The 27,528-nt window shown below is 34.4% G+C and overlaps 3 protein-coding genes across 5 annotated transcripts; all 3 read right to left on the bottom strand.

Moving 5' to 3' along the window:
• Positions 1-1,861: 1,861 nt before the first annotated feature.
• Positions 1,862-3,653, bottom strand: LOC142546503 (uncharacterized). Its single transcript, XM_075654255.1, has 3 exons — positions 2,454-3,653; positions 2,294-2,344; positions 1,862-2,205 (listed from the first exon to the last, which is right to left on the bottom strand). The coding sequence occupies exons 1-3, from the start codon at positions 2,667-2,669 to the stop codon at positions 2,152-2,154; spliced, it is 321 nt and encodes a 106-aa protein (XP_075510370.1). The 5' UTR covers positions 2,670-3,653; the 3' UTR covers positions 1,862-2,151.
• Positions 3,654-3,766: 113 nt separating this feature from the next.
• Positions 3,767-4,458, bottom strand: LOC142546501 (uncharacterized). The gene has a single exon (XM_075654254.1). It carries the CDS (start codon positions 4,441-4,443, stop codon positions 3,811-3,813), a length of 633 nt encoding a protein of 210 aa, XP_075510369.1. The 5' UTR covers positions 4,444-4,458; the 3' UTR covers positions 3,767-3,810.
• Positions 4,459-13,198: 8,740 nt separating this feature from the next.
• LOC142546500 (ABC transporter D family member 1) lies at positions 13,199-27,277 on the bottom strand. 3 transcript variants are annotated; one of them, XM_075654252.1, is made up of 26 exons: positions 27,032-27,277; positions 26,318-26,486; positions 25,536-25,818; positions 24,479-24,703; positions 23,299-23,496; positions 22,731-23,185; positions 22,160-22,295; positions 22,007-22,085; positions 20,956-21,194; positions 20,540-20,844; positions 20,344-20,452; positions 20,095-20,253; positions 19,234-19,333; positions 19,032-19,140; positions 18,281-18,371; positions 17,299-17,423; positions 17,074-17,223; positions 16,910-16,982; positions 16,027-16,207; positions 15,786-15,944; positions 14,949-15,110; positions 14,611-14,838; positions 14,079-14,239; positions 13,925-13,977; positions 13,748-13,826; positions 13,199-13,625 (listed from the first exon to the last, which is right to left on the bottom strand). In XM_075654252.1, exons 2-26 carry the CDS (start codon positions 26,377-26,379, stop codon positions 13,539-13,541), a joined length of 4,008 nt encoding a protein of 1,335 aa, XP_075510367.1. In that variant the 5' UTR covers positions 26,380-26,486; positions 27,032-27,277; the 3' UTR covers positions 13,199-13,538. The 3 variants fall into 3 exon arrangements, with proteins under 3 accessions (XP_075510367.1, XP_075510366.1, XP_075510368.1); XM_075654251.1 differs by having other exon boundaries at positions 26,318-26,466; XM_075654253.1 differs by having other exon boundaries at positions 14,949-15,107; positions 26,318-26,466.
• Between the last annotated feature and the right edge of the window lie 251 nt (positions 27,278-27,528).

The raw sequence follows: 27,528 nt of genomic DNA, 5'->3' as shown, positions 1-27,528 counted from the left end.
ATGTCATTGATCATCAGTTGACAACAATTCTTACAAACTCACACCAGAACAATAACAATAATATATTGCAGTGAACTTTTCTCATATGCAAAACCCATATAATGGCATATCAATGAAAAAGAATTTTATGCAGTAAAAAAAATTTTGAAAAATGAGCATATTTTTACTTGTAAGAAATTAATTTTGAAATTTGATAATAGGCATGTTAAATTTTTTTTTTGAAAATAAAAAATAAATCTAAATCCGAGAAAGCTAGACTATTAAAATGACAAATTTTGTGTCAAAATTATATATTTGATATTGTTATTATTAAATATAATGAAAATAATATTGCAGATTTTCTAACAAGAGATTGACAACATTGATATCAATATCATTATGAAAATGCAGAGACATTTGAGATAACACTTTTAGATGCTTCAAAAAGAGTTCAATAAACTTACCTTAAATGCAAAAATTGTTGGTAAGCTATAACAATTTGATAAGAAGATGATCTCTGATCGAATTATAGGCTGGGTGCATGTTTATACTCAGTTGTGGTTTGTATTGCTAAAGTCTATCTCTCATGCTATTGAGAAACCAATGGCTTCTCAAAAATAGAGTTTTCGAGTATATTGTTCTATACCTGGAGTAGGAGATACAAGTATCCCTAGCACAAGTGATATGTTGAGATATCTTTAGATGAGTCAGCTCAAGCAAAAATTGATGTTTTGGATGCTTATCTCGAGCCACCAAGTCAACTTTTCACCTCGTGGATTGAAGAGAGATAGATCAACCTTAAAACTCAAATAGACATGGGAAAATATAAAGTTGGTACTAATGAGTTTATAATTTTTTCATTCCAAGTATATCAATAGAACTAGGAGAAATTGAAAACTAAAGCAGGAATTAACCCAACTACATATCGGGTTGACATAGAAGGAAAATATCCAAGGATGGAGAGGAAACCTAATGTCTATCCTAAAGAGGTCAAGACACGGCATAATTTTAGGGCTCTCGTCTTGATCTATACCACAACATCCAGTTTCCTAAAAATATTTCCTCTGTCAAAATGTATCTAGGAAGTTGTTTAGGAAATATTGGCAAATAACGATTATTTGTCCAAATAAAATATTTTGGAATTATACTTCTTTAGTACAACTCTAGAACCAGCTGAGAAATGCTGACACGAGGCTTTCCATTTCACCAAGCTTAGAAGGCCAGATATGAATGTCCACAATTCATCAAGGATCTTTCAGTAAATGAAACATCTATTGTTGGTTCATTTAGTGAAGATGACATCTCCACCAGAAATGCATGATAATTATGGATCTGTCTCAGACATATGGACAAATTCAAGTTTTCATTTAAAGTTTTATCAAAATTCTATTAACAGATCTTTCCTGTTAAATACAATGACAGAAAAAACTACAAGATTTATAGAATAAATATTTGAAAAGAAAAAAAAATCTTTTCTGAATAATATTCTGTAGCATGACTCATATTGGAAGATGGTCAGAAGAGATTTACACAGAGCGCCCAAAACAAAAAGAGAGCCAGAATTCGAGAAAAGTATTCGATCAAGATCTGACTGAAAACATATTGTACAGACAAATCAAAGTGGTGAAAGAGAAAGACCACACAAAACATGTTTTCCTTGGGGGACAACCAAAAATTAAAAGATTTTCCAATAAATTTGAAAAATGAATGTGATTCAAGCACTCCACCAGTAGGACCACTACTAAGAACGGCAGACAAAAGAAAAGTGTACCACTTCACAAGTTGCTACCGGCAATAACTCGCAACAACTGACAATAATAATGTTAAGTTATCAATCAAATCTGAAGTCCGTATTTCAAATCTATCAATGACTTTTTATATATATCAAAACATAAGAAAGTTGAAGACAACAATCATCCTCTTCAATTTTCTTTCAAATAAATATGGTAATATTTTATTTCCAGTATATATGTATTGTATCTTCAGCTACGATTAATAGCTGAACAAATTATCTTCTCCTCTACATAAGATTATTAATGTAATAATATTTAGTATCTATGAATATATCATCTAAACAAGTTATCTGCTCCTCTCCACCAAAGTAATCCCTCGACTCGACCTTACCATCTTCAAATATGTTGCTGCCACTCATTTCTTTCAACTTGGACTCACTCAATGGCTTCTCAGCAGATCCTGGAGGAACATCTCCTCTGAATATGTCAGTTCCTGTCAACTCAGCAAACTTCAGGTCATGAATTTTATTAGGTATTCCTGTCAACTCAGCAAACTTCAGGTGATGAATTTTATTAGGTACCTTAACCTCGGCTTCCTCGCCAAACAAGATTTTGCTTTGATCTCCAGCATGCTGCAATAGAGCAATGAAATTTAGTTCTGATTAGAACATATAAATGCAGATGAGAAAGCAAGAGATTTGAAGGAAACAAAAAATTGAACATCTCATAAATTCGACTCACATTAGAAACTTTGACAGAAGTGCGTAAAGCTCGTGGAGCAGGCTCGCCCATATCTTTGCTTCCTTTTGGTTCCACATTGCGTGCATATGCCAATCGAGGTGGAATTTCAGCAGGAGGGCCAAATATGCCAGTCCCACTAAGCTCCCTGCATTTAGCATTAGACAGAAGCCTCCTGATTTTGCTGTCAGTGAAACAGGAAAAGTTATAAAAAAACATTTAGGTTTGGTTTTTTGACTGCTCGACAGACGCTGGTGTGGTTGCCATCCAAAAACCCTCTTGGAATTTTTATACTTGTGTTTCACAAAAATATGATTTCATCCCCTCCAATTTATTTAATTAACTTTCACATCATCTCCGTCCCTGCACCTCCTTTGTCAACGCATGCTGATATATACGAGGTGATTATGGCTAAAGCATAAAAAATATGTATGTATACCTGCACAATACGGACAGAAGTTCGGCCCTTAAAATTACCATCTAATTTACCTGGTTCTGAATTACCATTTTCTCCAATTTTTTGCTTCCGGTCATTTCCTTCATTCTATATCCTGAACAAGGTTTCCTGGAAGCAGCAAACAATTTTTATTCCTATTCGTGCAACTTAACATTGATTTTTTCTTTTATCGGCCATTTGAACAGTATTTTCAAGGGCCATATCAGACGCTGAAATTATGTAGCATGATTTCAAATAATCCCACTGCTGCAGTTAGTGATTCGTAACCAAGATAGATAATAAATAGTATGCACACTCTAATTACTGCAACAAGAAGATCCAGCAAAGACAAATTATCAAGAAAATATGATTTAATTACCATTGATTGAGAATTTCGGCTTCCTCTTCCGTAATCTGACCTCCAAACAGCAACTTTTTAATTCCATCCGACGGCTACTCAAAGTGGCAATATATATATTGCCATTTGCTATTGCGCCGTTTGAGTTTTGAACTTGATAAGAGGGACAATTATATATAACAATAACAATGGGATGAATTTGAAATCAATTGAAATCTCGAGTCTGTCTCACTTTATTTATTAGTACACTCGTTTTATATAGATATACCACATTGCATCCCATCAGATTCACTTTATTTATGTATCGAATTAATTTTTATGTTTTTGCTAAAAAAAATATTGAAAAATATTAATTTTTATATTTATCAATATAAAACAATCTAGATTTGCATGTTATAAATCAAATAAACTCGTCTCATGTAAGTAAAAAAAAAGTGAGTTTCGTATGAGAACTTAGTCTTGTATCAATTGCAGCCAAAATTTAAAATTAAAAGCATTTTTAGAAGCATCTGAACGATAGAGTTGGAGGTCAAATTCAAAATAGAACGTTATATAATCAGCGCGTGCTACACTGCTTGCAAAGATGAGCCCAGTGCGAAAAACTCATAATCTAAATAACAAGAATTACACCCAATACCATCCATGCAAATACAACCTCCATCCCACCTTCTCAAACCTCGATCTATCACAGAATCTTGAATTTTCACAGCAATATGAACTGCTGCTGGCTTCGAATCTTCATGAACACGTCCACTCTTCGGAATCATCAAAACCCATTTCTCAATCTTCATATTTCTTGATGATTCTACACACTCTTTCCATGTAACTTCAGCTCTTCCCACAAGTTTCGAGCCAAGAAATGGTGTTGGGTTCCTCTTACGCAGCTCAAAAATGATGCTTTCTTCTTCTTTAAGGAAATTCGCTGAGTTTTCTTCGGTGGACAAGCAATTTAAAGAATAAGTTTGATCCCAAACCAAGTTGGATTTTGGTGAGATCTGGTGGGTGTCTAGTTTAACCATTCTTTGTTTGTTTCCTGCGGGGAGATAGCATCTCACGAACAAGTCCCCGGACGATTTGGGATCGATATTTCTAGCTTGGATTATTCTCAGTTCAAAGTTTAACGAAGAAGAATACTGCGAATCCATGTGATCATGGTGCCCAGCTTTAGCCTTAATGGGGCATTTATAGTTGCTATACATTATGGACAAACAATGACGGTATAATGGTATTATTGCTTTTTGGAGGAAAATTGACGCATCCTTGACTAGTTGAGGATAAGTGTTAAGCAATTAATTAATAGTATCTTAAAATCAAATCCACTTTAGTAGATTAGAGGAGAGTGGAGTAGCGCCTCAAGTGGATAACAAAATTTAGTGACGATTCTCTTTAATTTAATATGAGATCTTTGGGATTGTGGAAGGGTTAAAATCCCTATAAGAAAACAAAAATGACCCTATGGCCCAGAGAACATCGTTCAACCGTAAGTGCGATTTCACAAAATCAAAACGTGGGGATGGAGTCAGACAGTACTTATTACAAGTAAATTAAGTAATGTTATTTTTAAATGATAAATATATCATCGGTTTTGGTTAGAATTTCAGTCAGCTTTGCGTTGGTGTGCTAGCTACAAGTGTACCATTTTTTTTGCATTACAATTGGGTGAAATGTGCCCATTTAAATGTGAGAGGAATGAAAAATCTGAGTTCTAGATAGAAAAATCAAGCTTTTGGATTTCTAATCCACGATCCATTTTGACCTCTTTAGCTGGATTATTAAAATAATAAATTAATTAAGAGATAAAATATATGAAACTGTTGTGAAAAAGTAAAAATTTATGGTAAAAAGTAAAAATCTCAAACTCTCAAAATTTACCAAACTACACACTTTATAATATTTTTCTCTATACTCACTTGTATCAAATCTTTACAAATGGAGACCTATTTATAGGATTTCTTTGGAAAACAATCCAAAAATAATTTCATCATTACATACATCATCACACACTAATTTTCAATATTCAACACCTAATTTTACTTAATTTTCAACATTCAACATTATAATTTTCAACACAAATATTTTTCATATTTTCAACACTCCCCCTTGTGATGATGATCATGATACAATGATGTCTTCATTACGTGATTTTGTAATGTCTCGTTAAAAACCTTACTAGGAAAAACTCATTGGGATAAAAATCATAGTTAGGAAAAAAGAGTGCAGTCACGTAAACTCCCCCTCATGTTGACATGAACAATTCTTCACAAATTTCGTAGATTGCGCATCCCAATATTATATATGTGCTTTCTGAATATTGTCGTAGGAAGTGCCTTTGTGAATAGATCTGATGAGTTTTCACTTGATTGAATGTGACGAACATCAATACATTTATTCTTCTCAAGCTCCTTGGTGAATGCGAAGAACTTAGGAGGAATATGTTTAGTTCTATCGCTTTTTATGTATCCTTCTTTCATTTGAGCTACACATGCAGCATTATCTTCATATAGTATCACAGGCTTCTCGTCGAATGATAATCCACATGAGATCTGGATATGTTGGCTCATTGATTTTAACCACACACATTCACGGCTTGCTTCATATAGTGCAATAATCTCGGCATGATTTGATGAAGTTGTTACAAGCGTTTGTTTCTGTGAACGCCAAGAAATTGCAGTGCCTCCACGAGTAAATACATATCCAGTTTGGGAACGTGTCTTATGTGGATCAGATAAGTATCCAGCATCGGCATAACCAATTATACTTGGATTAGCATCTTTTGAATACAAAAGTCCCAAGTCTATCGTTTCTCGTAGATAATGGAATATATGTTTAATTCCGTTCCAGTGTCTCTTTTTTGGATATATGCTAAATATTGCCAACAAATTTACGGCAAAAGATATATCAGGCCTTGTACAATTTGTAAGATACATAAGGGCACCGATAGCGCTTAGATATGGTACTTCTGGACCAAGAATATCTTCATCATCTTCACATGGACGGAATGGATCCTTTTCTATGTTTAATGATCTAACAACCATTGGAGTATTTAAAGGATTTGATTTATCCATATTAAAACGTTTAAGGATCTTTTCTGTATAATTTGTCTGGTGAACAAATATTCCACATTCTTTTTGTTCAATTTGTAAACCCAGACAATACTTGGTTTTTCCAATATCCTTCATTTCAAATTCTTCCTTCAAGTATGACACAACTTCTTGAATTTCCTTATTCGTTCCAATGATGTTTAAATCATCAACATATACAGCAATAATTACGCATCCGGATGTTGTTTTCTTAATAAAAACACAAGGGCATATTGAATTATTTACATATCCATTTTTCATCAAGTGATCACTTAGCCGATTATACCACATTCGACCGGATTGTTTTAACTCATATAATGATCTTTGTAATTTCACAGAATAACATTCTCTGGGTTTTGAACTTTGTGCTTCAGGCATCTTAAATCCTTCAGGGATTTTCATATATATATTACTATCAAGTGATCCATATAAGTAAGCTGTAACAACATCCATAAGACGCATTTCTAAATTTTCAGATACCGCCAAGCTAATCAAATACCGAAACATAATTGCATCCATCACGGGAGAATACGTTTCTTCATAATCAATTCCAGGCCTTTGAGAAAAACCTTGCGCAACAAGTCGAGCTTTATATCTTACTATTTCATTTTTCTCATTTCGGTTTCGAATAAAAACCCATTTGTATCCAAAAGGTTTTACACATTCAGGTGTAAGGACTATAGGTCCAAAAACATTACGTCTATTTAGCGAATCCAATTCAACCTGGATGGCTTCTTTCCATTTTATCCAATCCTGCTGATTTTTACATTCACCAAAAGATTTTGGTTCATGATCTTCATTATTATTTATGATGTCGATTGCCACATTATAAGAAAATATATCATCAATTTCTTCTATATCTTTTCGGTTCCATATTTTTTCAGTATTAATATAATTTATAGAGGTTTCATGATTCTCGTCAGTTTGTGGTTCTGACAGAACACTTTCATCATCATGTGTTTCTTCAGGAACACCATTCTCTATTTTGTGATCATCATGTGTTTCTTCAGGAACATCATTCTTTATTTTGTGATCATCGTGTTTTTCTATGAATTTTCTTTTTCGATGATTTTTATCCTTGGAACCGACTGGCCTTCCACGCTTCAGGCGTTTAATGACATCATGAGTATCTTCAATTTGTTTCTTCGGAATTTCAATTCGAGCAGGGGCATTTGCAGCATGTATATATGATTTAGTTACCCCTTTTGTGTCTGCAAATGCATCTGGTATTTGATTTGTTATTCTTTGCAAGTGCACAATTTGCTGTACATCTTTTTCACATTGTTTTGTTCTTGGATCCAGATGTAACAATGATGATACATACCATGTGATTTCTTTTTCGGTATGTTTCTGTTCTCCTCCTAACATTGGGAAGATTTCCTCATTAAAATGACAATCAGCAAAACGTGCTGTGAACACGTTGTCTATCTGAGGTTCAAGATATCGAATGATTGATGGACTATCATAACCGATATAAATTCCAACCTTTCTTTGAGGTCCCATTTTCTTTCGTTGTGGTGGTGCAATAGGCACATACACCATACATCCAAAAAATTCTCAGATGAGAAATGTCTGGTTCTTTACCAAATGCAAGCTGCAATGGGGAGTATTTATGATATGCACTTGGTCTGATACGAATTAATGCAGCAGCATGTAAAATTGCATGTCCCCATATAGAAATAGGAGCTTTGTTTTCATAATCATTGGTCTAGCAATCGTTTGCAGATGTTTAATCAATGATTCAGCCAATCCATTCTGTGTATGTACATGAGCAACATGATGCTCAACAATGATTCCCATAGACATACAATAATCATTGAAAGTCTGGGAAGTAAATTCACCAGCATTATCAAGTCTAATTTTCTTGATTGTATAATCGGGAAATTGATTCCTCAATTTTATTATTTGAGCAAGTAATCTTGCAAATGCAACATTTCGATTTGACAATAAACATACATGTGACCATCTGCTGTAGGCATCAATCAATACCATAAAGTATCAGAATGGTCTACATGGTGGATGAATTGGTCTACAAATATCACCCTGAATACGTTCAAGAAACATTGGTGATTCAGTTTGGATTTTGACTGGTGATGGTCTTATAATAAGTTTTCCAAGAGAACGTGCTTTACATTGAAACTTATTATTCTGAAAGATCTTCTTGTCTTTCAGTGGATGACAATGTGTATTTTCTATGATTCTTCGCATCATTGTTGAACCAGGATGTCCCAATCGGTCATGTCAATTTGTTAATATTGAAGAATTATCAACTATCATATTTGATTCAATGGGACTTATATGTGTATAATGCAATCCAGTATGGAGCATTGGTAGTTTTTCAATCACATATTTCTTTCCTGATTTATATGTGGTAAGACACATATATTTCTCATTCCCTTCATTCGTTGTTTGAGTATCATACCCTTGGGAATATATATCATTAAAACTCAACAAATTTCTTTTTGATTGTGGTGAATATAAAGTATCATTGATCAAAAATTTTGTACCATTAGGTAATAAATATTGTGCTTTACCACATCCTTTAATCAAGTCTACAGGACCTGATATTGTATTCGCCATTGTTTTTGTTGGTTTTAGTTCCAAGAAATATCTTTTATCTCGGAGGATAGTGTGCGTTGTACCACTATCGGATATGCAAACTTCAACTTTGTTAATAGCATTTTCCATGTTTGAACTTCAAAAAAAATATGCAATGAAATATAATTACTGACAATAAAATACAATAAAATACATATGTAAAAAATATAGCACACGATAAAACATTATCATACGGGTACATAAAATATTTTACATATTTATTCCACCAGCAAATTGATCATTGTCTGAGAAATCAATCAGAAAATCTCCAGCATCAAAATGAGTTGAATCACTCAAAGGTTCACTTTGTTCAGTGAAGTTGGTCTCCTTTTCTTTTTCCTTTATTGATTCTTTATAAAGTTTACAAAGGTGCTCAGGAGCTCGACAAATACGGGACCAATGTCCTGGAGTACCACATCTAAAACAAGAACTTTCAAATCTTTTTGAGTGATTCTCATTAACACTCATATTTTCATGATGTCTTTTCTGTGGATGGTTTGGGATGTTCTTTTGAGATGAGTTATAAAAGTAACTATCTCGATTATTTTCAAAACCACGGTCGCGTCCACGACCACGACCACTTCCACGTCCACGTCCACGACCACGATTTCGTCCTCGACCAAAATCTTGTCTATAACTTTGATTTTGGTTTCCAGATTTAAATTCATTTTTGTTTACGACATTTACTTTAGGAAATGCCGTTGAACCAGTGGGTCGTGCCTGATGATTTCTCATTAGCAGCTCATTATTCTTTTCCGCCACCAGGAGACAGGCGATAAGTTCAAAATATCTCGAAAATCTACGCACTCTATATTGTTGTTGTAGAGTTATATTTGTTGCGTGAAAAGTGGAAAATATTTTTTCAAGCATTTCCATTTCAGTAATCTCATGCCCACAGAATTCAATTGCGAGATTATTCTGTACATCGCCGAGTTATAATCACTGACTTTTTTAAAATCTTGGAATCTCAACGTATTTCATTCATCCCGGGCGGTCGGAAGTATAACTTCCCTTATATGTTCGAATCTTTCTTTTAATCTCTTCCACAAAGCCATGTGATCTTTTTCAATTAGATATTCACATTTCAATCCCTCATCGAGATGTCGACGCAAAAATATCATGGCTTTTGCCTTTTCTTGGGATGTCGATATGCCATTTTATTTTATGGTCTCATTTAGACCCAATGACTCAAGATGCATTTCTACATCGAGAGTCCATGACATATAATTTTTTCCCGTGATATCAAGAGCAATGAATTCGAGCTTTGCCAAGTTTGACATGGTGGTACTAAAAAAAATTACGATGCATTTTATTAGTTAATGAATATTGCAATACAAAGTAATGGATAAACAACAAGTACAAGCATTTGTAAAAATAAAGAAAACACACGAGGAGGATATTCTCCGATAAATACAAGACTCGTGAGTATGATAACCAAAATAATTAAAAATAACCTTGAGAAAGTCATCTTCTTTTTTCTTCGAAAATTTGATGAATAATAATTTTTAGAGAATAATTGAAAGTTGGAGTGATTGAATTTGTTTGTGAGATCATATTTATAGGGCAAAAACTAACCGTTTATGATCGTTGGTGTACAAAAAATAAATGTCTGCATTTGTATAATTTTATGGTAATAATATGATGTATATAATATTAGTCATGTTTAAATAATTATGTATATCATATCGCATTATTATAATGCGGTGTCACAAGTTATTTTGTTTAAAAACCTTATAGGCTTTTATACTTGTCGTATCCCTTACCGGGAATATGGGATGTCGTCTTAACATCCTCCCAGGATTTATAACAAGTTTTTGAAAAATTTATTTTTATTATTTCTGAATAACATTATATTATATATTAAATATATACACAATAAATAAATAACAGTAAAATAAATATGATTACTTTTGTTACCTTTTTCTTCTGTTTGGAGCTTGGAAAAGTATGGATGACTTTTAGAGTTTCGTGCTGATAACGTGTTGTGAAAAAGTAAAAATTTATAGTAAAAAGTAAAAATCTCAAACTCTCAAAATTTACCAAACTACACACTTTATAATATTTTTCTCTATACTCACTTGTATCAAATCTTTACAAATGGAGACCTATTTATAGGATTTCTTTGGAAAACAATCCAAAAACAATTTCATCATTACATACATCATCACACACTAATTTTCAATATTCAACACCTAATTTTACCTAATTTTCAACATTCAACATTATAATTTTCAGCATAAATATTTTTCATATTTTCAACAGAAACAACAATTCTATAAAATGAAATAAATTGGAAATATGCCTCTAAGAATCAAAATGAAAATTTTAAAATGAATATTTAAATGAAAAAGGACAATTACTATATATGTGGAAAAATATCTTTTACCACATATATAAAAAACGAAAAGAGCGTAAAACTCTTTGTGAAAATAAATAAACATATACGTACAACCGTGTATTCTTAAAAGTTAAGAAAAAACCAATCGTATTTTTTTTTCTTTTTCTTTTTTCATATGCACGAAATAAAAATATGGTCATAAATAAGTGAACTATTATTAAAATAATCACCAGTCGACCAATACTGATTTATTATTGTTGTTGTTGTTGTTACTTATCAATCCTATTCTTTTTAAACAAAAATACAATGATAAATAATCAAAAATATAATTTTTGTGAATTTTTATTCAGTTAAAATTTTAAATGTATTTAAATTTGTATAAAAAATTATTTTTATTAACTTTTATTTCACTTTTTAAATTAAAATTTGGATATGATGCCAAAAAAAATAATAAGAAGAACACCTGGTTATATATAATCATTTTTCTTCAGAAGGAGTTATATTCTATTTTCGTTTTCACAGGGCTTATGATCAATATTTTCCAGGCTGATAACAGCGGAATTCAAAGAGAATGTAATACTAATTTAGTCGATTGTGGTAGCCATTGATTTCGTGGATAATTCTTAAAGGTTGATGTTTCTTGAGCACTTGCAGCGGTTCACTGAGGAAGCGAAGGATTCCCCACCACTGGAGAACATACACTAGTGGGAAGTTATTGGATTTTATGGGCACTAGAGAACATACACTAGTGGGAAGTTATTGGATTTTATGGGTAGAGATATTCCCCACCGGATGGCACTTTCCACTTAGAAAAGTGGTTTGGCGGATACTTGAGGATTTAATGGGTGATTCTCCCAAGTACTTAATGGTAACGCTAACAAAAAAGCTCATCTTTCCACTACGATTTAGTTTCTCATATCTCATCGGTGCTCTCTTATTTATTCTATTTTATATAGCAAGTAAACTTGATCTTTCGGAAAAGAAAGATTTGATATTAATAATCGGTAAGAATAATTTAATATTAATTTTACAATATATTTCTTTCTATAATGTTTTTACAGTAAAACACATACAAAAACAATTTTTTTGTAAAAAAATGTTAAATTTAATTTGAAACTGCTACCACATCCAATCAACTGTTTTTATATGTTTTAATTTTTTAAAGAATTCAAAACAAACAAAAAGCTAAAAATGGGTATCCTCCAAAATAAAGACAGTCGAGTAACCCCGTCTGTATATTGTAACAAACCACATCTAGCTAGTGCCTACTGCCCATTTAGTGGAGACAATCAGATTTACACGTAGTGCAGTAATGTTGATGATCAAGGGCCCGTATTATACAAGCAATAGTGTAAATATTTGGCTTTACAACTCATAATCCTCTGCCAAAAAATGTTGGGTCCCTCCCCAAAAAGTAAGCAGATCTAAAGAGAAGATACACTTAAAAGGAACACATGAAAGAGAGAGAGGCCAAAAGTAAAAGCCAACAAATTCAAATGGCCCGGTGTAAGGCTGCAATGATCCTCAAGACCCCAAAAACACTTGCTTTTATGTATATCACACGTGTAGGTCAGTATATGACGTAGCATAGAGCAGTGATCATGACAATCACAAAGAGTACAATAACTATAATATTTTCATTTGTGTTTTGACGTTTAAATTTAAAGACAAAAAGTGAGTATCAATTCGTATATCACTATAGAAATACATATATATATGATCATATGTATATGGATCAGGGCATTACTTCTTGTGATCCATGATGCTCATCAAATTCATTAGTGCACTCGTAATAGAACAGTTTCATCACGATCTGCCTCAAGATGCGTGTGCATGCGAAAGGGTTCGCTTACACAGAAAATTCAGAGACAATTTAGCATATCACCTAACCCGAAAAGTTTCCCAAGATTATTGTAAGAGAATACATACTGCTGATTAAATAGAATACATACTGCTGATTAAATAACAAATTGCTTACCGAGTATTACAACTTTGCCAAAGGCCATTATTGCTCAACAATTTCTTGTGCCTGTACAGAGTTTTCTATTCTAGTGATCTTTGCGCTCCATCCTATCCCCCAAACGAACCACTAATGGGAAATTTATTGCGTGCTCTACTTTTTTACTTTAGCTTAAATTGACAACAATCATGTAATCTGTAATTTTGGTTTAATTCATTTGAGGTAGTTGCCAAAGTTTCAGGAATGGCAAATGCTGCAACAATTCGAAGGGATTGGGATATGACATGATGAAGTTAAACATGTAGCAGGATACGTAAGTCACTGGTCAATCGTTCGAAGCTCCCATGCACCCTCACCATCAATCAGCCTTAACTCCACCGAGTGGAATGGAATTAACGCAGGGCGCTGGAAAAAAATGCAAATTTTTAGGGGTTAGGTTAAATTATAACTAAAATAACATCCCAAGAGAAAATATTTACAGATCATGTAATGTCACTGCATAAAGTAAGAACGGAGTGATTCTCTACCTGAGAAGATGTTATAACTGTAATTCCTGAGTTATTTGCAAGCTTATAGAGGTGTTCTTCAACATCAACACTGGTAGCACTGTAATGGAAGGGCAAATTTTGAGTATAGTGTAACAACACAATGGGGTTTTAAATCTAACAAAGAAAAAGTCGAAAGACAATTATTAGTTTGCTTACTTGGTGCATTCGTCAAGGATGCCGAATCGGGGTTTGTGAAAAAACAATCGTGCCTTGTAGAACAGCAAAAGTTAATATTGATAAGTTTGCACAACTCCCTAGAATTATGTGAACAAAAATAGTGTCACGGAAAGAGAACTGCAATTAGCATTACCATGCCTAGTCTCTGCTGTTCCCCAAGGGATAAAATATCTTCCCAATTCTGGTTAGTATCCCACCCACCTTCTCTTTCTAAAAGATAGAGTAATTTCACATTCTCTAAAATAGTTCTGAGTTGTGCATCCAAAGCGTTTCTGGCATCAACAAATTTGTGGCCTAAATAAAGGCATCAAAATGAATCAGTTTAGGGGGAAGTACAGGTGCAACCTCAACAGAATTGAATAAAGAGATGAATAATGTGAATGCTGAAAATTAAAAAGGAAAACAGAAGCCATCGCATGGAATCAGCAGCCGGTTAATCGATTTGATCAATTTGTAAATTATATATCTGACAGTATATTTTTAAAGCTCAAATGCAGGTAAAGAACTGACCACGTGAAGTTTATCGTTAACGTATTCCTTCCACATAATTAAGTTCAAAACATCAATGTCCATTCACGTGGTTAAATTTAGAACATCAATGAAATACTTCATTACATGATGAATACATAAGCAAACTGGAAACCGTGGGCAGAAAATAATATTACCTTCTTCAATTAGGTCCCCTGCCCTTTTTTCTGCTTCTTCACATGATAGAGGATATATAATTTGATCCCTTAAGGTTCCTAAGCATGTATATGGTCGCTGAGGCACATAAAAGAGACTGTGTCTGGATTCAGAAATCTGTTGGCGTGGTTTGATGAGCCTTCCATTGACTACAGGCCAGAGGCCCCGAAGGACTCTAAAAATGGAACTCTTTCCACTCCCATTAGGACCTTCAGAAGACAATTTTGTCAAAAAAAATAAATATGTAACTCCAGATGTCATCAATTTTATGCAGGGATCTAACTTTAGAGACAGAGTCGTAAGGTGACAATCCACCAACCAGTAACTAGAAGGCTTTTCCCTGAGACTATGTCACACGTTAACTGTCTAGCCAACATTTTTTGAGCTGGCGTGATTATATCAACCTTTGAAAACGAAATAATATCATCAGAGCAAGATTCAGTATGTTTAGACTGTAAAGCAGACCCATCATCACGTTCTTCTGCATAAGTAGCAACCTTGTCAGCCTGATTAGTATAAACATCTAACTAACTTTACAAAAAGCTAAGAATGTAAACTCAGCTATTGTAACCACCTTTGAAGCCAGAAACAAAGTCTTGAAGCACCAAAATCATATTTTGTGACAAAGAAAAAATCAGAATATTTGCGTACAAATACATTATATATCAACAAAATCTTATCCCAATACATATGACTAGAAGATGCAAAAGTCATATAACAAATCACTATGGTATGTTCAAGAAGCTGCAAGATCAACTGCAATATGGCTCCCAATTTTCGCCTTGAAAATATCATGTTTTCACAACTGTACTTTACAGGAAAAAAAATCCCTCTCGACCAACAATTGTAAGATTGACAAAATTGTGCTTTAGTCCAAAAAATCTGGGAACACAATGAAAGAAGAAACAATTTTAGCATACAATTCTCCAATAAGAGATGGTGCAGTTGCTCAGAAAATGAGCTATTAAGGAATTTCAATTCAACATCCCACAATAAAGTTCATGTGCCAACTGAATGAAGTTGAACATTCTCCCAAATAATGCCCCATTAGTTGAAAACTATTTACTGAAAAAATAAAATCAATACCTTTATTAGTTGCATGGCATCATATAACAAGTAAAAAATCACATAAAAACAAGAAAGAAACAATATATACCATGTTGAGCAGCATCTAGAAGCTCATCAAGCTCAAAAATTCGATTTATACCACCAGAAAGCTCAAGGAACTTTCTATGTAGCTCAAGAATGTCGCCAAAAGCCAGAAAACTTTGGGATACTACAGATGCTAAGAATCGTAGTGCATGTGCCAATTCACCTGATAAAATTGTGCATAATTAACATTTACAAAACAAAAAGTTCGGGTACAAAATCTAAAAAAGTCACCAGACTCCTATCACCTTGAGTTGAAGACAATGCTCGATCACCTTTGTGCTCCATTGCATACAACAAGCTCAATCCCCAAGTAACATTATGGGGAAGTTGTTTGGTAACGAAGTCATCTAGTATACCAAATAGCCATTTCTTTTTAAGGAGAAGCATTGAGTGATTAAAAAGCTCTTTGAATCTGGATTCAATCATCTGTAGGCACAAGGAGATTTGATCAAGAATTCAAGACTGCAAGTCAGGTACTAGGAGGCTGAAGAAAAGCTAAAATTGCCAAAAAGCTACCACCCACCAGGGTAGTAAGGTAAGAAGCCGTAGCTATCGAGTTCATGGTACTCCTCGACAACAAACCACAGATATTATAAGACTTCAAAGTACATGACAAATATTACAAGGAAAGCAGGTGTGAATATCCTCTAAAATCAGTGACGTCTTTATTCATTCACACGATAATCCATATTAAATTGACTTGGTGTCCTAGAAATAAGAGGACCATATTAAATTGACTTGGTGTCCTAGAAATAAGAGGAGATGGATAAGAAAATTACTAATATGCCTTCTAAGCAAAGCAAAGTGAATTTCAGTTGTTCCCATTGTTAGTTCTTGGCGCTCTTTCATTTCATCATTTTATCATCCATTGCCTTTAATTTCACTTTCACTACACCAACTTCCAAAAACACAGATAAACTGATCATTGGGAAATAAAGAAATAGATGGAACCAAGCCTATGGCTGGTAGAATTCCGAACTTTGACACACAAAAGACAAACTTTAACCTAGATTGTGCAACAAACTTTTAGGCTTCACGATGATGGTTTAAAACCATGGCAAATAGTTTAAAGAGAGGCAATGCATACAAGTTTACAGCAGAAGATACAGAGTGATATTAGATTAAAACCTCTTTCTCTCTGGCACCACCACCAAAGAAAGCAACCGACTCAGCATGTGTACGTAACCTTTCATGCATGTACCTAGCATGCACACCAAGTATAGAGTAAGTTTGAATTTTAGAAAATATACAAACAAGAAATTGCAATGGAAAAGCACCAAATAAGAAATGACCTGAAAGTTCCTTCCAACTGTTGCTCACGGCTTGAAAGATCACCAAAGTCGGGAGTAACAACCCTTAGGAAACCCAAACCTAGCAACATGTACGCATATAAAATAGCAACTCCTCTTTGACCAGTTAATAACTTCATTCTCCAGGTGAACCTGAAAACAGAGGACTTTTTAGAAAACTAAAATAAATTGGATCCTGTTAATAAAGAATTTTTTTAAATAGCTCACCATAAAATATCCACAGTTGGCTTTACCATTCCAGTGACCAGTCCAGATAAATCTGTGGTCAACTTTTCCAAGTCTTGCGTTAACCTCTGGTCCGCATCAACATTCACACGTGACATATGAAAAACCTATGGAACATCCATGAATGGTCATTTTCTGTATTGCTGAATTTGGCATCCAAGTTCTTAAATAAAAAACCATAGACTGAGAAGAAAAGTAGCTGCTTAACTGTTACCACATCCAACAATCTATTCTATAATTATTTACAACCAAATTCCCTTCTTGTTAAATCAAGCACTTGGTTTCTCTACTTAATCAATTATTATAATATTCATAAGCATACAAAATATTTATAGTGTTCGCATATGTAATTTTAATGCTTCGGATATTTCACTAGAACTTGAAGAGCTCATGAATATTTGAGAATATGGGATGTTCATCTGAAAAGATGTGTTCCCCAGTGGCAGTGTTCTAAAATGAGGTAGACCACCCACCGCCTACAGTCTAGGTGCATAGGCGTCGCTGAGGCGGTTTTTCTTTTTCACTTAAATATGTAATATTTCTTGTTTATCTCCGTATTAATAATTACTTCATATCGGATTCAAACACAAAATCAATAACACATTCTTCCTCTTTATAGGATACAAATTGATTGAAAAATATGTCAAATAATCTTTTTTTAAAATAAAATTTAAAAAAATTCTGTAGGCGGCTTCTAAAAATCGAGGCAGTGAGCGACCGCACAACGTCTAGACAGTCCAAGGCGACACCTTTTAGAACTCTGCTCAATGATAACCTGGTTAGCACCATGACACAATGTAACTTTACACATAAATTAATCCAAGACATGAGTATGTTATGTGCATGAATTTCTGTTGCCATTTAGGAGGAAAAAATGGATCCTCGTCGAATGATGGTATGATTCAGTATACGGTTACGCACATAAGCTTAGTATGAATAAAACTCATATGATTGAATTTAGAACCTTATAATATGCACTTCTTCTCAAGTAATTTTTGAGCAAGTGCTTGGTTAGCCGAATCCTCCATCCAAGTGCAAGCAAATCAGTTAGGTGCCTAAAAATAAAAGAGAGAATCATTGAACAAACTGCATGGAAGAAGTAAAAAGTTACAGCATGCATGCTCATGAAGAAGTATTAGATTCATGAACTCATAAAATTCTTCCTCTTTTACTATATGTCGTGCAAATCAGTCTTGACATTATCCAGTCATTAACACCATGTTTAAGGGCATGGAGCAGCCATTCCATTCACTATACACATTCAAGGTTAAATAATGAATTGATGTATTTATACAATTTATACCCCATAACTATCATGATCACTCTGCTTTACAGTTTCTAAGATGTCATGTATAAGAAAACATAAAAAAACCTTGCAGATGGACTAACTATCCCCTGTGATCAGGGAGGGAGGGAGAGTAAAACACAATGGGGCAATTTATTTTTGAACTCCATGTTGGTTTTTCTTGTTACAACAATTGGAACAGATAATAGAATGTAAGAATCTTAAAAAAATATTTTCAGGTATATTTTATAAAAGACCATTCATATTTACGTAACCAATACTGCACAGACGACACATCAGGTTGGGTCAAAATTATGCTCAAAAGGGATGAGATACAGAGAGGTCAATAATGCAGTCATTGATTGCTTGAATATTATCAGTAAGATAATGCGTACAAGTCCATATGATCTTCTGGAGATAATAAAATTACCTCAAAGATGGTGCAACAAAGGAAGATGCAGCACTTTGGAGAACACTCACACCAATCAACCGAATAAAGGCTGCTTTATTTTGCTCAAGAACGTACTTCACAGTTGTCCCTGAAAATGTAATATAGTTTACAAATAATAATAGCATAATTCCAAATTACAGCAGCAAACGAAAATTCAATGTTAATAGATGACAAAAAATACCATTTAAAGAAGCAATTCGATCAGATATCCAGGTTCTGGATAACACAAGCACAGCAACTGCAAGGAGTTGAGCCCCCTGTCTGTCAAACACAGTTGGAACCTAAAACCAACAAAAGGTCAACAGAAGAGTCCCGGGCACCATGAAAACAATCCTGAGAAAACTGTATTTTGGTTTCTGAATAAAACGTTTACTCTACAGTCACAACTTCATGACCAATGAATAAAGTTACCGATATATGAAACTAAAGAAAGTGAACTTCTAAACACCACAATCCATCGACCAAGAAGATTATACAGGTAATTACACAAACTCCAGTAACCATTGTCTTGCAAAAAGCACGAAACCAATGGGCAACCAGATATTATCCCAAATAATTGCTGAACTATATGACAAACAAAAGCCAAATCACTTTTATAATTATTCCACTCTAAACTATGACCCAGGGAAGGGGATATGAATTGAACAAGAAATACTGTAGACCTACAGATATTGTTGTCAAACAAACCACAGCATCATGTCTTACATTCCTTCCTCAAACATACAAAAGAACCAAACATGAAACTGTCAATATAACGTGAAGTCAACTTCTAAGTCCTCCTTTTTGAACCTTCATGGTGAAACCAGGTTCCATACTAACGACGACGACACATAAAAAATTTGATCTTCATAACTTCAATGCAAGAAACTTAGCTAAAAACACCTATCAAGGCCCAAAATGTTTCTATCTTGCTATTGTCAAAGCTTGCAATTTCTTAGAGCATGCACCATAATTTTAATAAATCACAAAGATAATCTACAACATGATAGACAGTGCAATACAAAGGCATCTATAGAGATATTCAGAAGTGAATAATACTTACTATTATTTTAAACATGGAAGCCACTCTCAGAGGCAATATCCTTGGAACACTTTGAAGTTGTGGGAACACGGCAGATGGATAATCATATTTCTCGGGTGGAGATGCTTCTATCAACTCCGAAGAATATGATTGCGTCCTAGACACTGAAAATGCTGAATCCTGATATTTGAAGTCACCGGGAAGAGCAAGTAATATGAGGATGGCTAGAAAGTGAACTTATCGGTACTTAATAATAGATGAAGGCCAGACCTTCTTTGAATTAGCAAATGCACGTTGCACGGTTAACGCATCATTTTGACGCTCAGTCCCAGAGTTCTTCTTACTGAAGTCAGAGTCTCTAATAGATGGAGAATCCGGACTACAAATTAGATGAAATGGTTAATACACAAAATTATTCAATCATCTTGGTAGATGATCTATAAACAGCCCCTATCACAGTCCTTACCTTTTACACTGAACACTCCAGCCTCCTTCACCGTCCAAAGATAGGACTACATCATGAAATGCAACTAATGCGGGGCGATGAGAGATTGTGATACATGATGTTCCCATAGCTCGAACTTTAGCACAAAATCTTTCCTCCATATCAGTAGTCACAGCACTTGTGCATTCATCTAGGATAGCAAATGTGGGTTTGTGGTAAAAGAGACGAGCCATTCCCAATCTTTGCTGTTCACCTAGAGATAATTCGTCACCCCAATTCACCTCCTTATCAGTTGGGTAGCGCTCCAGCAAATACTCAAGATCAACCTGACAAAATGGGGGAGGATTTTAACAGTGAGCCTAGTCAAAAGTGTCATCATCGTGATTGCACATTGCGTAATATATCGCAACAGATATTGGATTGGGTGAATCTCTTACATTTTTCAACAGCTCCAACATTTCAGATGGTGTAAGAGACTCAACCTCCTGATCTGCTGTAAGAGGATAAATTAACTGGTCCCTCAGAGTACCAACCGCTGTATATGGCCGTTGTGGCACATAAAAAATCTCCTTATTTAGATCAGAACCAATTCCAGGTTTCACAATATGACCAGAAAATAATGGCCAAAGGCCACCTAAAACTCGAAAGAGAGAGCTTTTTCCACTTCCATTTGGACCTTAAATTGGAAGGGATATTGTCAGAAGGTTACATGATGGTGCTATCCCAAAAATCGATGAGCATAATCTGTTATACTCAGATTAATCACAACCTTTATGCCACAATAAAACAAAGATGGAATAATGACTAATCGAAGGAAACAAAATTATTTCATACTTTGATACTGTCCAATGACAATGAATTTGATTATTAAGATTTATGAGGGGGAAAAAAGAAATAATACCTACTAACAACACAATAAAAGTTGTATAACAAGCATTGTATGGTTGGCTAGACCATATTATAAAATAGAAGATAAAGGATATTCCGGACCAAAAACCACAAAACTTATCTCCAAGTAGAAACATGTCAGAACTAGTGATTGAAACTTAAATATCAGGAATAATATTCTATGCCGAATATAGATCAAATTTTGGTTAGACCAAGAACCTCTGTCCAGCATATAGTCAATCAAATGCAGCATATGATTTTGACAAGCTTTAAACTTTGATATGCCCGTGTCGCCACAAGGGAGAATCCTATTCCTCGCCCTGATCTAGCGACATTGACAATATAGCTAAGTCTGGCTGGTCAGAAGAGTGAAAATTTTATAATATTTCAAGATTTATTTAAACCAACAAGAAAGGAAGGACAAGCACTGGAAATAGGTATACTAGAAACAATTACTAGAACAAAGTGAAAAAAGGACAAGCAGCTCTTTCTTCCAGTAGAAAAATCAATTAAAACAGGATAGTAATACCTGAAGAACGTCTAAGAATTTAGATAATCGAGTAAGCAAATAAGTATCTATTGTCGATGGAAAGGACATACCAGTTATCAAAAGATTAGAACCTGATTCCACCCTTAGAGTCAAATGCTGAACCAATACATTACCAGTTGGTGTAACAACCTGCAAAATCCAATGTGGTTTAAGGATCATGGGGAGGTTGACTAAACAGTCAAAAAGGCCAGGTATCCTGCTACCTCAACATCATCAAACTCAATGTAATTTGCTTCACTGACATAGTTCCTGCTTCCATCAGTTTTCTGAGAGGATCCATCTCGTGCTGCAAGCTCTCTAGATATAGCCAAGAGTTCATGAATACGATCCGCGTAACCACTGAAAATTGAAAAATCAATTTAGCCACCACCACACATTGAAATTTATAATGACCAACAAGCACAATCTTTCCACTTGTATCATAAGAAAACATGGACAGAGATCACATCAACATGCCGTTGCCAAGACCGTTCGAATAAAGGTGACATATTAGACTTATTCAACATATAATTCCTGCAGTAATAGTTTACATGACTATTGACAAAAATAGATCATAATGAAGATATAGCTATTGTGAAACGTGAATAATTATCTAAATACAGGAAAATAATAAAAACTATTTGCATATTTGAAAGAAATAAACTTATCGGCCAAAGGGCACAATAAGCCTCATTTAGTAGAACCTAAAGCCTTTGAACTTCGTCAGTGCAATAATAGTGAAAATAACCATAAGAAAGGCATAAAGTGTGAAACAAACAATTGAACTAGGAGTACCTCAAGCGATTGAGTCGTCTTGAGCTAGTAGAAAGTGTTCCTAAGGACTGGAATAATGAAATTATAACACTAGTATGATATCTCAAATTACTCAACATCTCTGCACGGCCTAACGTTGAAGAATCAGGTCTCAAATCACCAGCAAAAAAAGGCTCAATAATCAGGATAACAGCAACAGTGGCACCAAGATACTTGAGTAAGAAGTCTTGAATCATGCCAAACCACCAATGATCGTGAATAACTACCCCCATATGCCTCACAAGAGTCTTAAATTTCTGCTGAATGTGAAAGTCTTCTCTAGCTTCGCCACCATATAATGCTATGCTTTCGGCATGGGTTCGTATCCGTGAATGCAATTGCCTATATTCCCCTCCCAGCTGTTGTTCCTTGGACGTGAGTTTGCCAAATGCAGGAGAAAAGTTTCGGATTGTTGCCCCTGCCCCCAACACATAGGCCTAAAAGTAAATGATATAGGTAAGGAACGAACTGTTTGCTACAATAACAATGCAATCATTAAGGGATCCAAAAGCGAAGTGATAAATTATTTTGTGCCAGGGCATAGGATTACCAAGATCCACAAAATATATTTTGGGCTTGCATATGAACATAGACGCCAAGTGTAAAGCATCCCATCAGTAACAGCAATTAGATCTTCTTGCACAAGTTCACTCAACTCTGAACAGAACCTTGGTATGTCACTTGCAATTCGTTGTTCGGGGTTGGTAATCCGACCATCAACATGGGACATTTTGTAGTATACCATGCTCTGAAACCCAACCAACAAAGCAGGTTAACATTTCTAACTTCATATCCGGATCAAAAGATATTCACTCAATAAGTTTGGGGGCATTTTTTAATTATGCTTGTCATCAGATGAAATCTTATTAGGTCAAATCAGATGTGGCTAACATTAAACAAAAGTAACTGAAATCCAAAGGCTGTGCATATGATTGCACCTGTCACAGTAACTCAAGAATCAGCAAAATGGATTACTAAATTAACAATTATTTCACCACTGCGAAATGCGAACACGGTTGTTAGGATCACAAAAAAAAATTATGCCTGATATATAATTGAGCAAAATCAACTAATGAATCCACATGAGATTCTATAAAAATACTAACACGTAGTAAATTTTTCAAGGCTTTTGGTGTTTCAATGCAGTACTTGATGCATAAAATTAAAACACATTATGTAGCAGTTTATCATGCATCCTTAAAGAATCATCACTAGTAGAAAAAACGCAAGATCATGATGTCTTATCAAATGTAACAACAGACGAGATTCTTTTGTGTCCAAACTTAGTTAAAGAATATAAAACCTAAAGCCTAATAGAAGTCCAAAGCATTAAATAAGAAACATAGTTTTTACAAACAACTGAAAGATCAATGTTTCAAAGATGAGAGCCCTAGCTCTGACACTAGTTTAAACAACAGCCTATCCCCAAGTTGAAGTTGCAAGAGATATTGTACACATAAAAAATGTATAGTGATCAGTAAAGAGAAAATGTAATATGATGGGTAACATTGCTATATTCGATGCTACCCACAGGATTTTACCCTTCGGGCAATATCTAACGTGTCACTGATAATCGGCGTGAAACTTTCCAAATTTTGTGGACGAGAAAATATAAAACTACAAAAGCAAATGTAAAATTATATCATATAAGGCAATAAGCATTAATACAAATCCAAACAATCATGTGGCGATTCTGTTAGAATTAACAGAAAAAATCAAAAAATAAATACCTGAAAATATTGAGCATGGGTAACCTTTGTCAAAATTTTTCTGAATCGTAAACTTAAAGTCCCTGTGATGTACTTAGAGGTGGAACTCAGCGTAGACAGAAGAAAACACATAAATATATTTTCAATAATAAGCCGAATAAATAGAGGTACACGTCGGAGAAAAGCAGCACGAAAAAGGAAGCCTTGGACTTTAGCCAGTCTGTTGCTCACAGCAGTTCGAAAAACCTACAAAGTCACAGAGGAAAATAGATACAGACTGATTGCAGTATAGACGACAAGCAAAAAAATCTGATGCTTAACATAAAATGAACACACTCAAATATTTGAAAGGTGTCATCTGCATCATTATTTTGACAAAAAATCCTTTATTCTAGCTCTGCTTTATTGTAATTATTTGATGCAAAATGTAGCAAATGAATATGAGAATGAAAATGCAAGGCAAGCAAAGAAGAAAAAGGCCGCTCGTGTAGCCTAGCATAATCGATGATGATTTTTTTTAGCATATTATTTAATGTATCATGAACTTTATAATATTTTTTAAATGACTTTCAGGAGTCAAATCTAGACTGAGCATACGTATTCAGGCTGAACCTACGATTAAAGTCAGGATAGTCGTATACAGATCATATCACAAGCAGACACACTCTTGCTATATTCCATTTTCAGGAATAGTCAGGTGGAAATACTTTCAGTCTGTAGCAGTTCCGTGGCTGTTGCCAATTGATCAATTAATGGGTAAGCACCATTTGTTTCCCGTGCCAAGCTAAGAAGCTTGACTTCTTGTTGACTTTGGTTCATAAAGAAAATATAATAGTAATTATATGTGAATGGAATGCTCAATTGTCAGTCCATCCAGCCTCTTTACAAATGAACATAGTGAAATCAGCAACACAACAACATTTACAACACTGATAATAGACTTGGTCTATCAAGAAGAAAATGGTGACAACCGAAGGCAGACGCAGCAATGGAGAAGATGATAAATGAACATTAAAATACTTCTACTGCTACTCCCAGGTATTAAACTTGTCTTCTTTAAAAAAATTAAGAACTTTACCGCAATAGCCACCAGGGACAAAATATTTATTGCACCCGCTCTTCCCATGCGAGATAACAGAATAGCAGCCAAAACCTGGAGGGACCTCAAGTTTCCTCGTTTTTGCCTACCCTTCTTTACGTTATTCTCTTTTCCCATTAACTCATCTGATTGTTCCTTATAGTCCTTGTCCCCGTTAGAATGACCAAAAATATATTGTCTTCTACGGTTGTTCCTTGAGTGCATGTACGCAGCAGCAGTTCCACCAGCCACAACTATACCAGCTGCAAGCAGGAGAGCTTTTCTGCAGAAGCAAATTTGTAAACAAGATAGTTGTAAGGCTGCGATTTCAACTTTGGACTCAGCATGTACTCACAACAACAATAATAAAGCCATCAAAGAAAAACAACTTGATAACAAAAAAATTTCACATCAGGTCAATACTACTACCTCTCTATGTTCGAGGGAAAAGGAAGGAAAAAACATCAAGAACCCAAATAAGAGAAAGAAACTAACGTGTAACCATCCATGTACGTATATGAGCAACTTTCTTTAATTTTCCTTTCTTTTTGTGTGTTTCTTTTAAGTGGGAGGGAGGGGTGTTCCAAATGAAAGATGGGTATCATCTCGAATACTTTCAACAGTGAGCGGATTTTGAGAAGGATAAAAGATAGAATGCCAGAATGTATCCATAAAAAGTATTTACACTTTCAAATGGTTAAAAAGAATAATAGCCATAATGTATTTTTAAAGAACTTTCATTAGATACTTGAACAAATAAAATCACAGTGAATGTCGTTCACCTTCTTGAGGATAAAAGGCCTCTGCCATGCTCAGTGAGCTGTAAAAGCTGAAGAGAAGGCATGTCTTCAGATAACCCCCGGTAGACAATAAACCAGTGGTGAAGTTTACTGTCTACTTGCGTTGCAGATTGTTATATCGAGTTTATCCCCTGTGATGTTAAAAAAAAAACTGAAATTAGAGACATAAATATTGATGGTACCCAGTATAGAGGCCTTATTCAAATCAACATCAAATATGTAACTATGCAGCACAGAAGCATGTGTATGCATTATTCAAAAGCTACGGATTGTAAATCTAGTTAATAACATTTATCTGGCGGCAACACTTGTTGCAAGAATACTAACGATATTTCAAGGAGTCTGAGCACGCGCGGTTCAATATTTATGAACTAAATAAAACTTTTCCTATCATTATCAACTTATCAAACCGGTCATAAAAAAATAAACAGAATTGATACAGAAAGCATAATACGTTCTCCCCGCTCTAGGGCCTTTGAACAGATTTCGGTGTTAAAAGAGAAAAGGTAAAATCAAAAGTAACTAAAAAGTAACTAGTAAATTCCACATGAAAAAAGCCTAACCAAAAAAAAAAAGTGAAGCGTAAATTCATCTGAAGCTCAGATACCAAGCACATATGGATCAACCAAACCCAAAACTTGACGTGCCTGCCTTTTCATTGAAAAACAGTAGTAAATTCATCTAAAATTAGCTAACCCGATCATTCTGAGGGCTTGTCATCACCGCCACGCGGAAATCAATCACTAGCCAGCGTACTGCAGCTCTCGAGTAATCGATCGGTCCGAAAACACAATTAAGTCCAACTGAAATCAGAGCAACTGTATGCTTGTACGTAAAAAGCAAACAAATATCCCAAAAATGGGAAATGAGGGAGAAATTAATGCGAATTTATGGAAAGACGGTAGGGCGTTTTGAGTCTTCTCTTCTGTTTGGGCTTTTATTTTTGTTTTTATAATTAATAATTAAATAGTAAGTAAACCTGCAGGAAATCCCGGCCGCTTGAAAAGTTTCGTGCGCCTCCTTTTAATATTTTTTAAAAATTTCTTAAATTATATTTTTAAAGTTATAAGTTTATATATAGAATAACTAAAGTAAATTATTATTATAAGGAATTAAATAAGAATAATAACAAAAATTGACTTGAAATGTAATGGATATATGATTTAATAACAAGTACTTTTATATTATAATAA

This window comes from Primulina tabacum, chromosome 5 (assembly GCF_025594145.1).
Source record: "Primulina tabacum isolate GXHZ01 chromosome 5, ASM2559414v2, whole genome shotgun sequence".
Classification (NCBI taxonomy): domain Eukaryota; kingdom Viridiplantae; phylum Streptophyta; class Magnoliopsida; order Lamiales; family Gesneriaceae; genus Primulina; species Primulina tabacum.
This window is presented reverse-complemented; position numbering and strand designations above follow the sequence as displayed.

Bases quoted from the DNA above. Each gene is read 5' to 3' on its own strand.
- LOC142546503 (XM_075654255.1), bottom strand. From the start codon at position 2,669: ATGTTTTTTTATAACTTTTCCTGTTTCACTGACAGCAAAATCAGGAGG. The intron at 2,345-2,453 runs GTGAGTCGAATT...GCTCTATTGCAG, and splicing joins CTTCTGTCAAAGTTTCTAAT to CATGCTGGAGATCAAAGCAA. The intron at 2,206-2,293 runs GTACCTAATAAA...CTGAGTTGACAG, and splicing joins GCGAGGAAGCCGAGGTTAAG to GAACTGACATATTCAGAGGA.
- LOC142546501 (XM_075654254.1), bottom strand. From the start codon at position 4,443: ATGTATAGCAACTATAAATGCCCCATTAAGGCTAAAGCTGGGCACCAT.
- LOC142546500 (XM_075654252.1), bottom strand. From the start codon at position 26,379: ATGCCTTCTCTTCAGCTTTTACAGCTCACTGAGCATGGCAGAGGCCTT. The intron at 23,497-24,478 runs GTATTTATTTTT...GTTGGGTTTCAG, and splicing joins CCCATGCTCAATATTTTCAG to AGCATGGTATACTACAAAAT. The intron at 15,111-15,785 runs GTATATATTGTT...CTACTTATGCAG, and splicing joins TCTAGATGCTGCTCAACATG to AAGAACGTGATGATGGGTCT.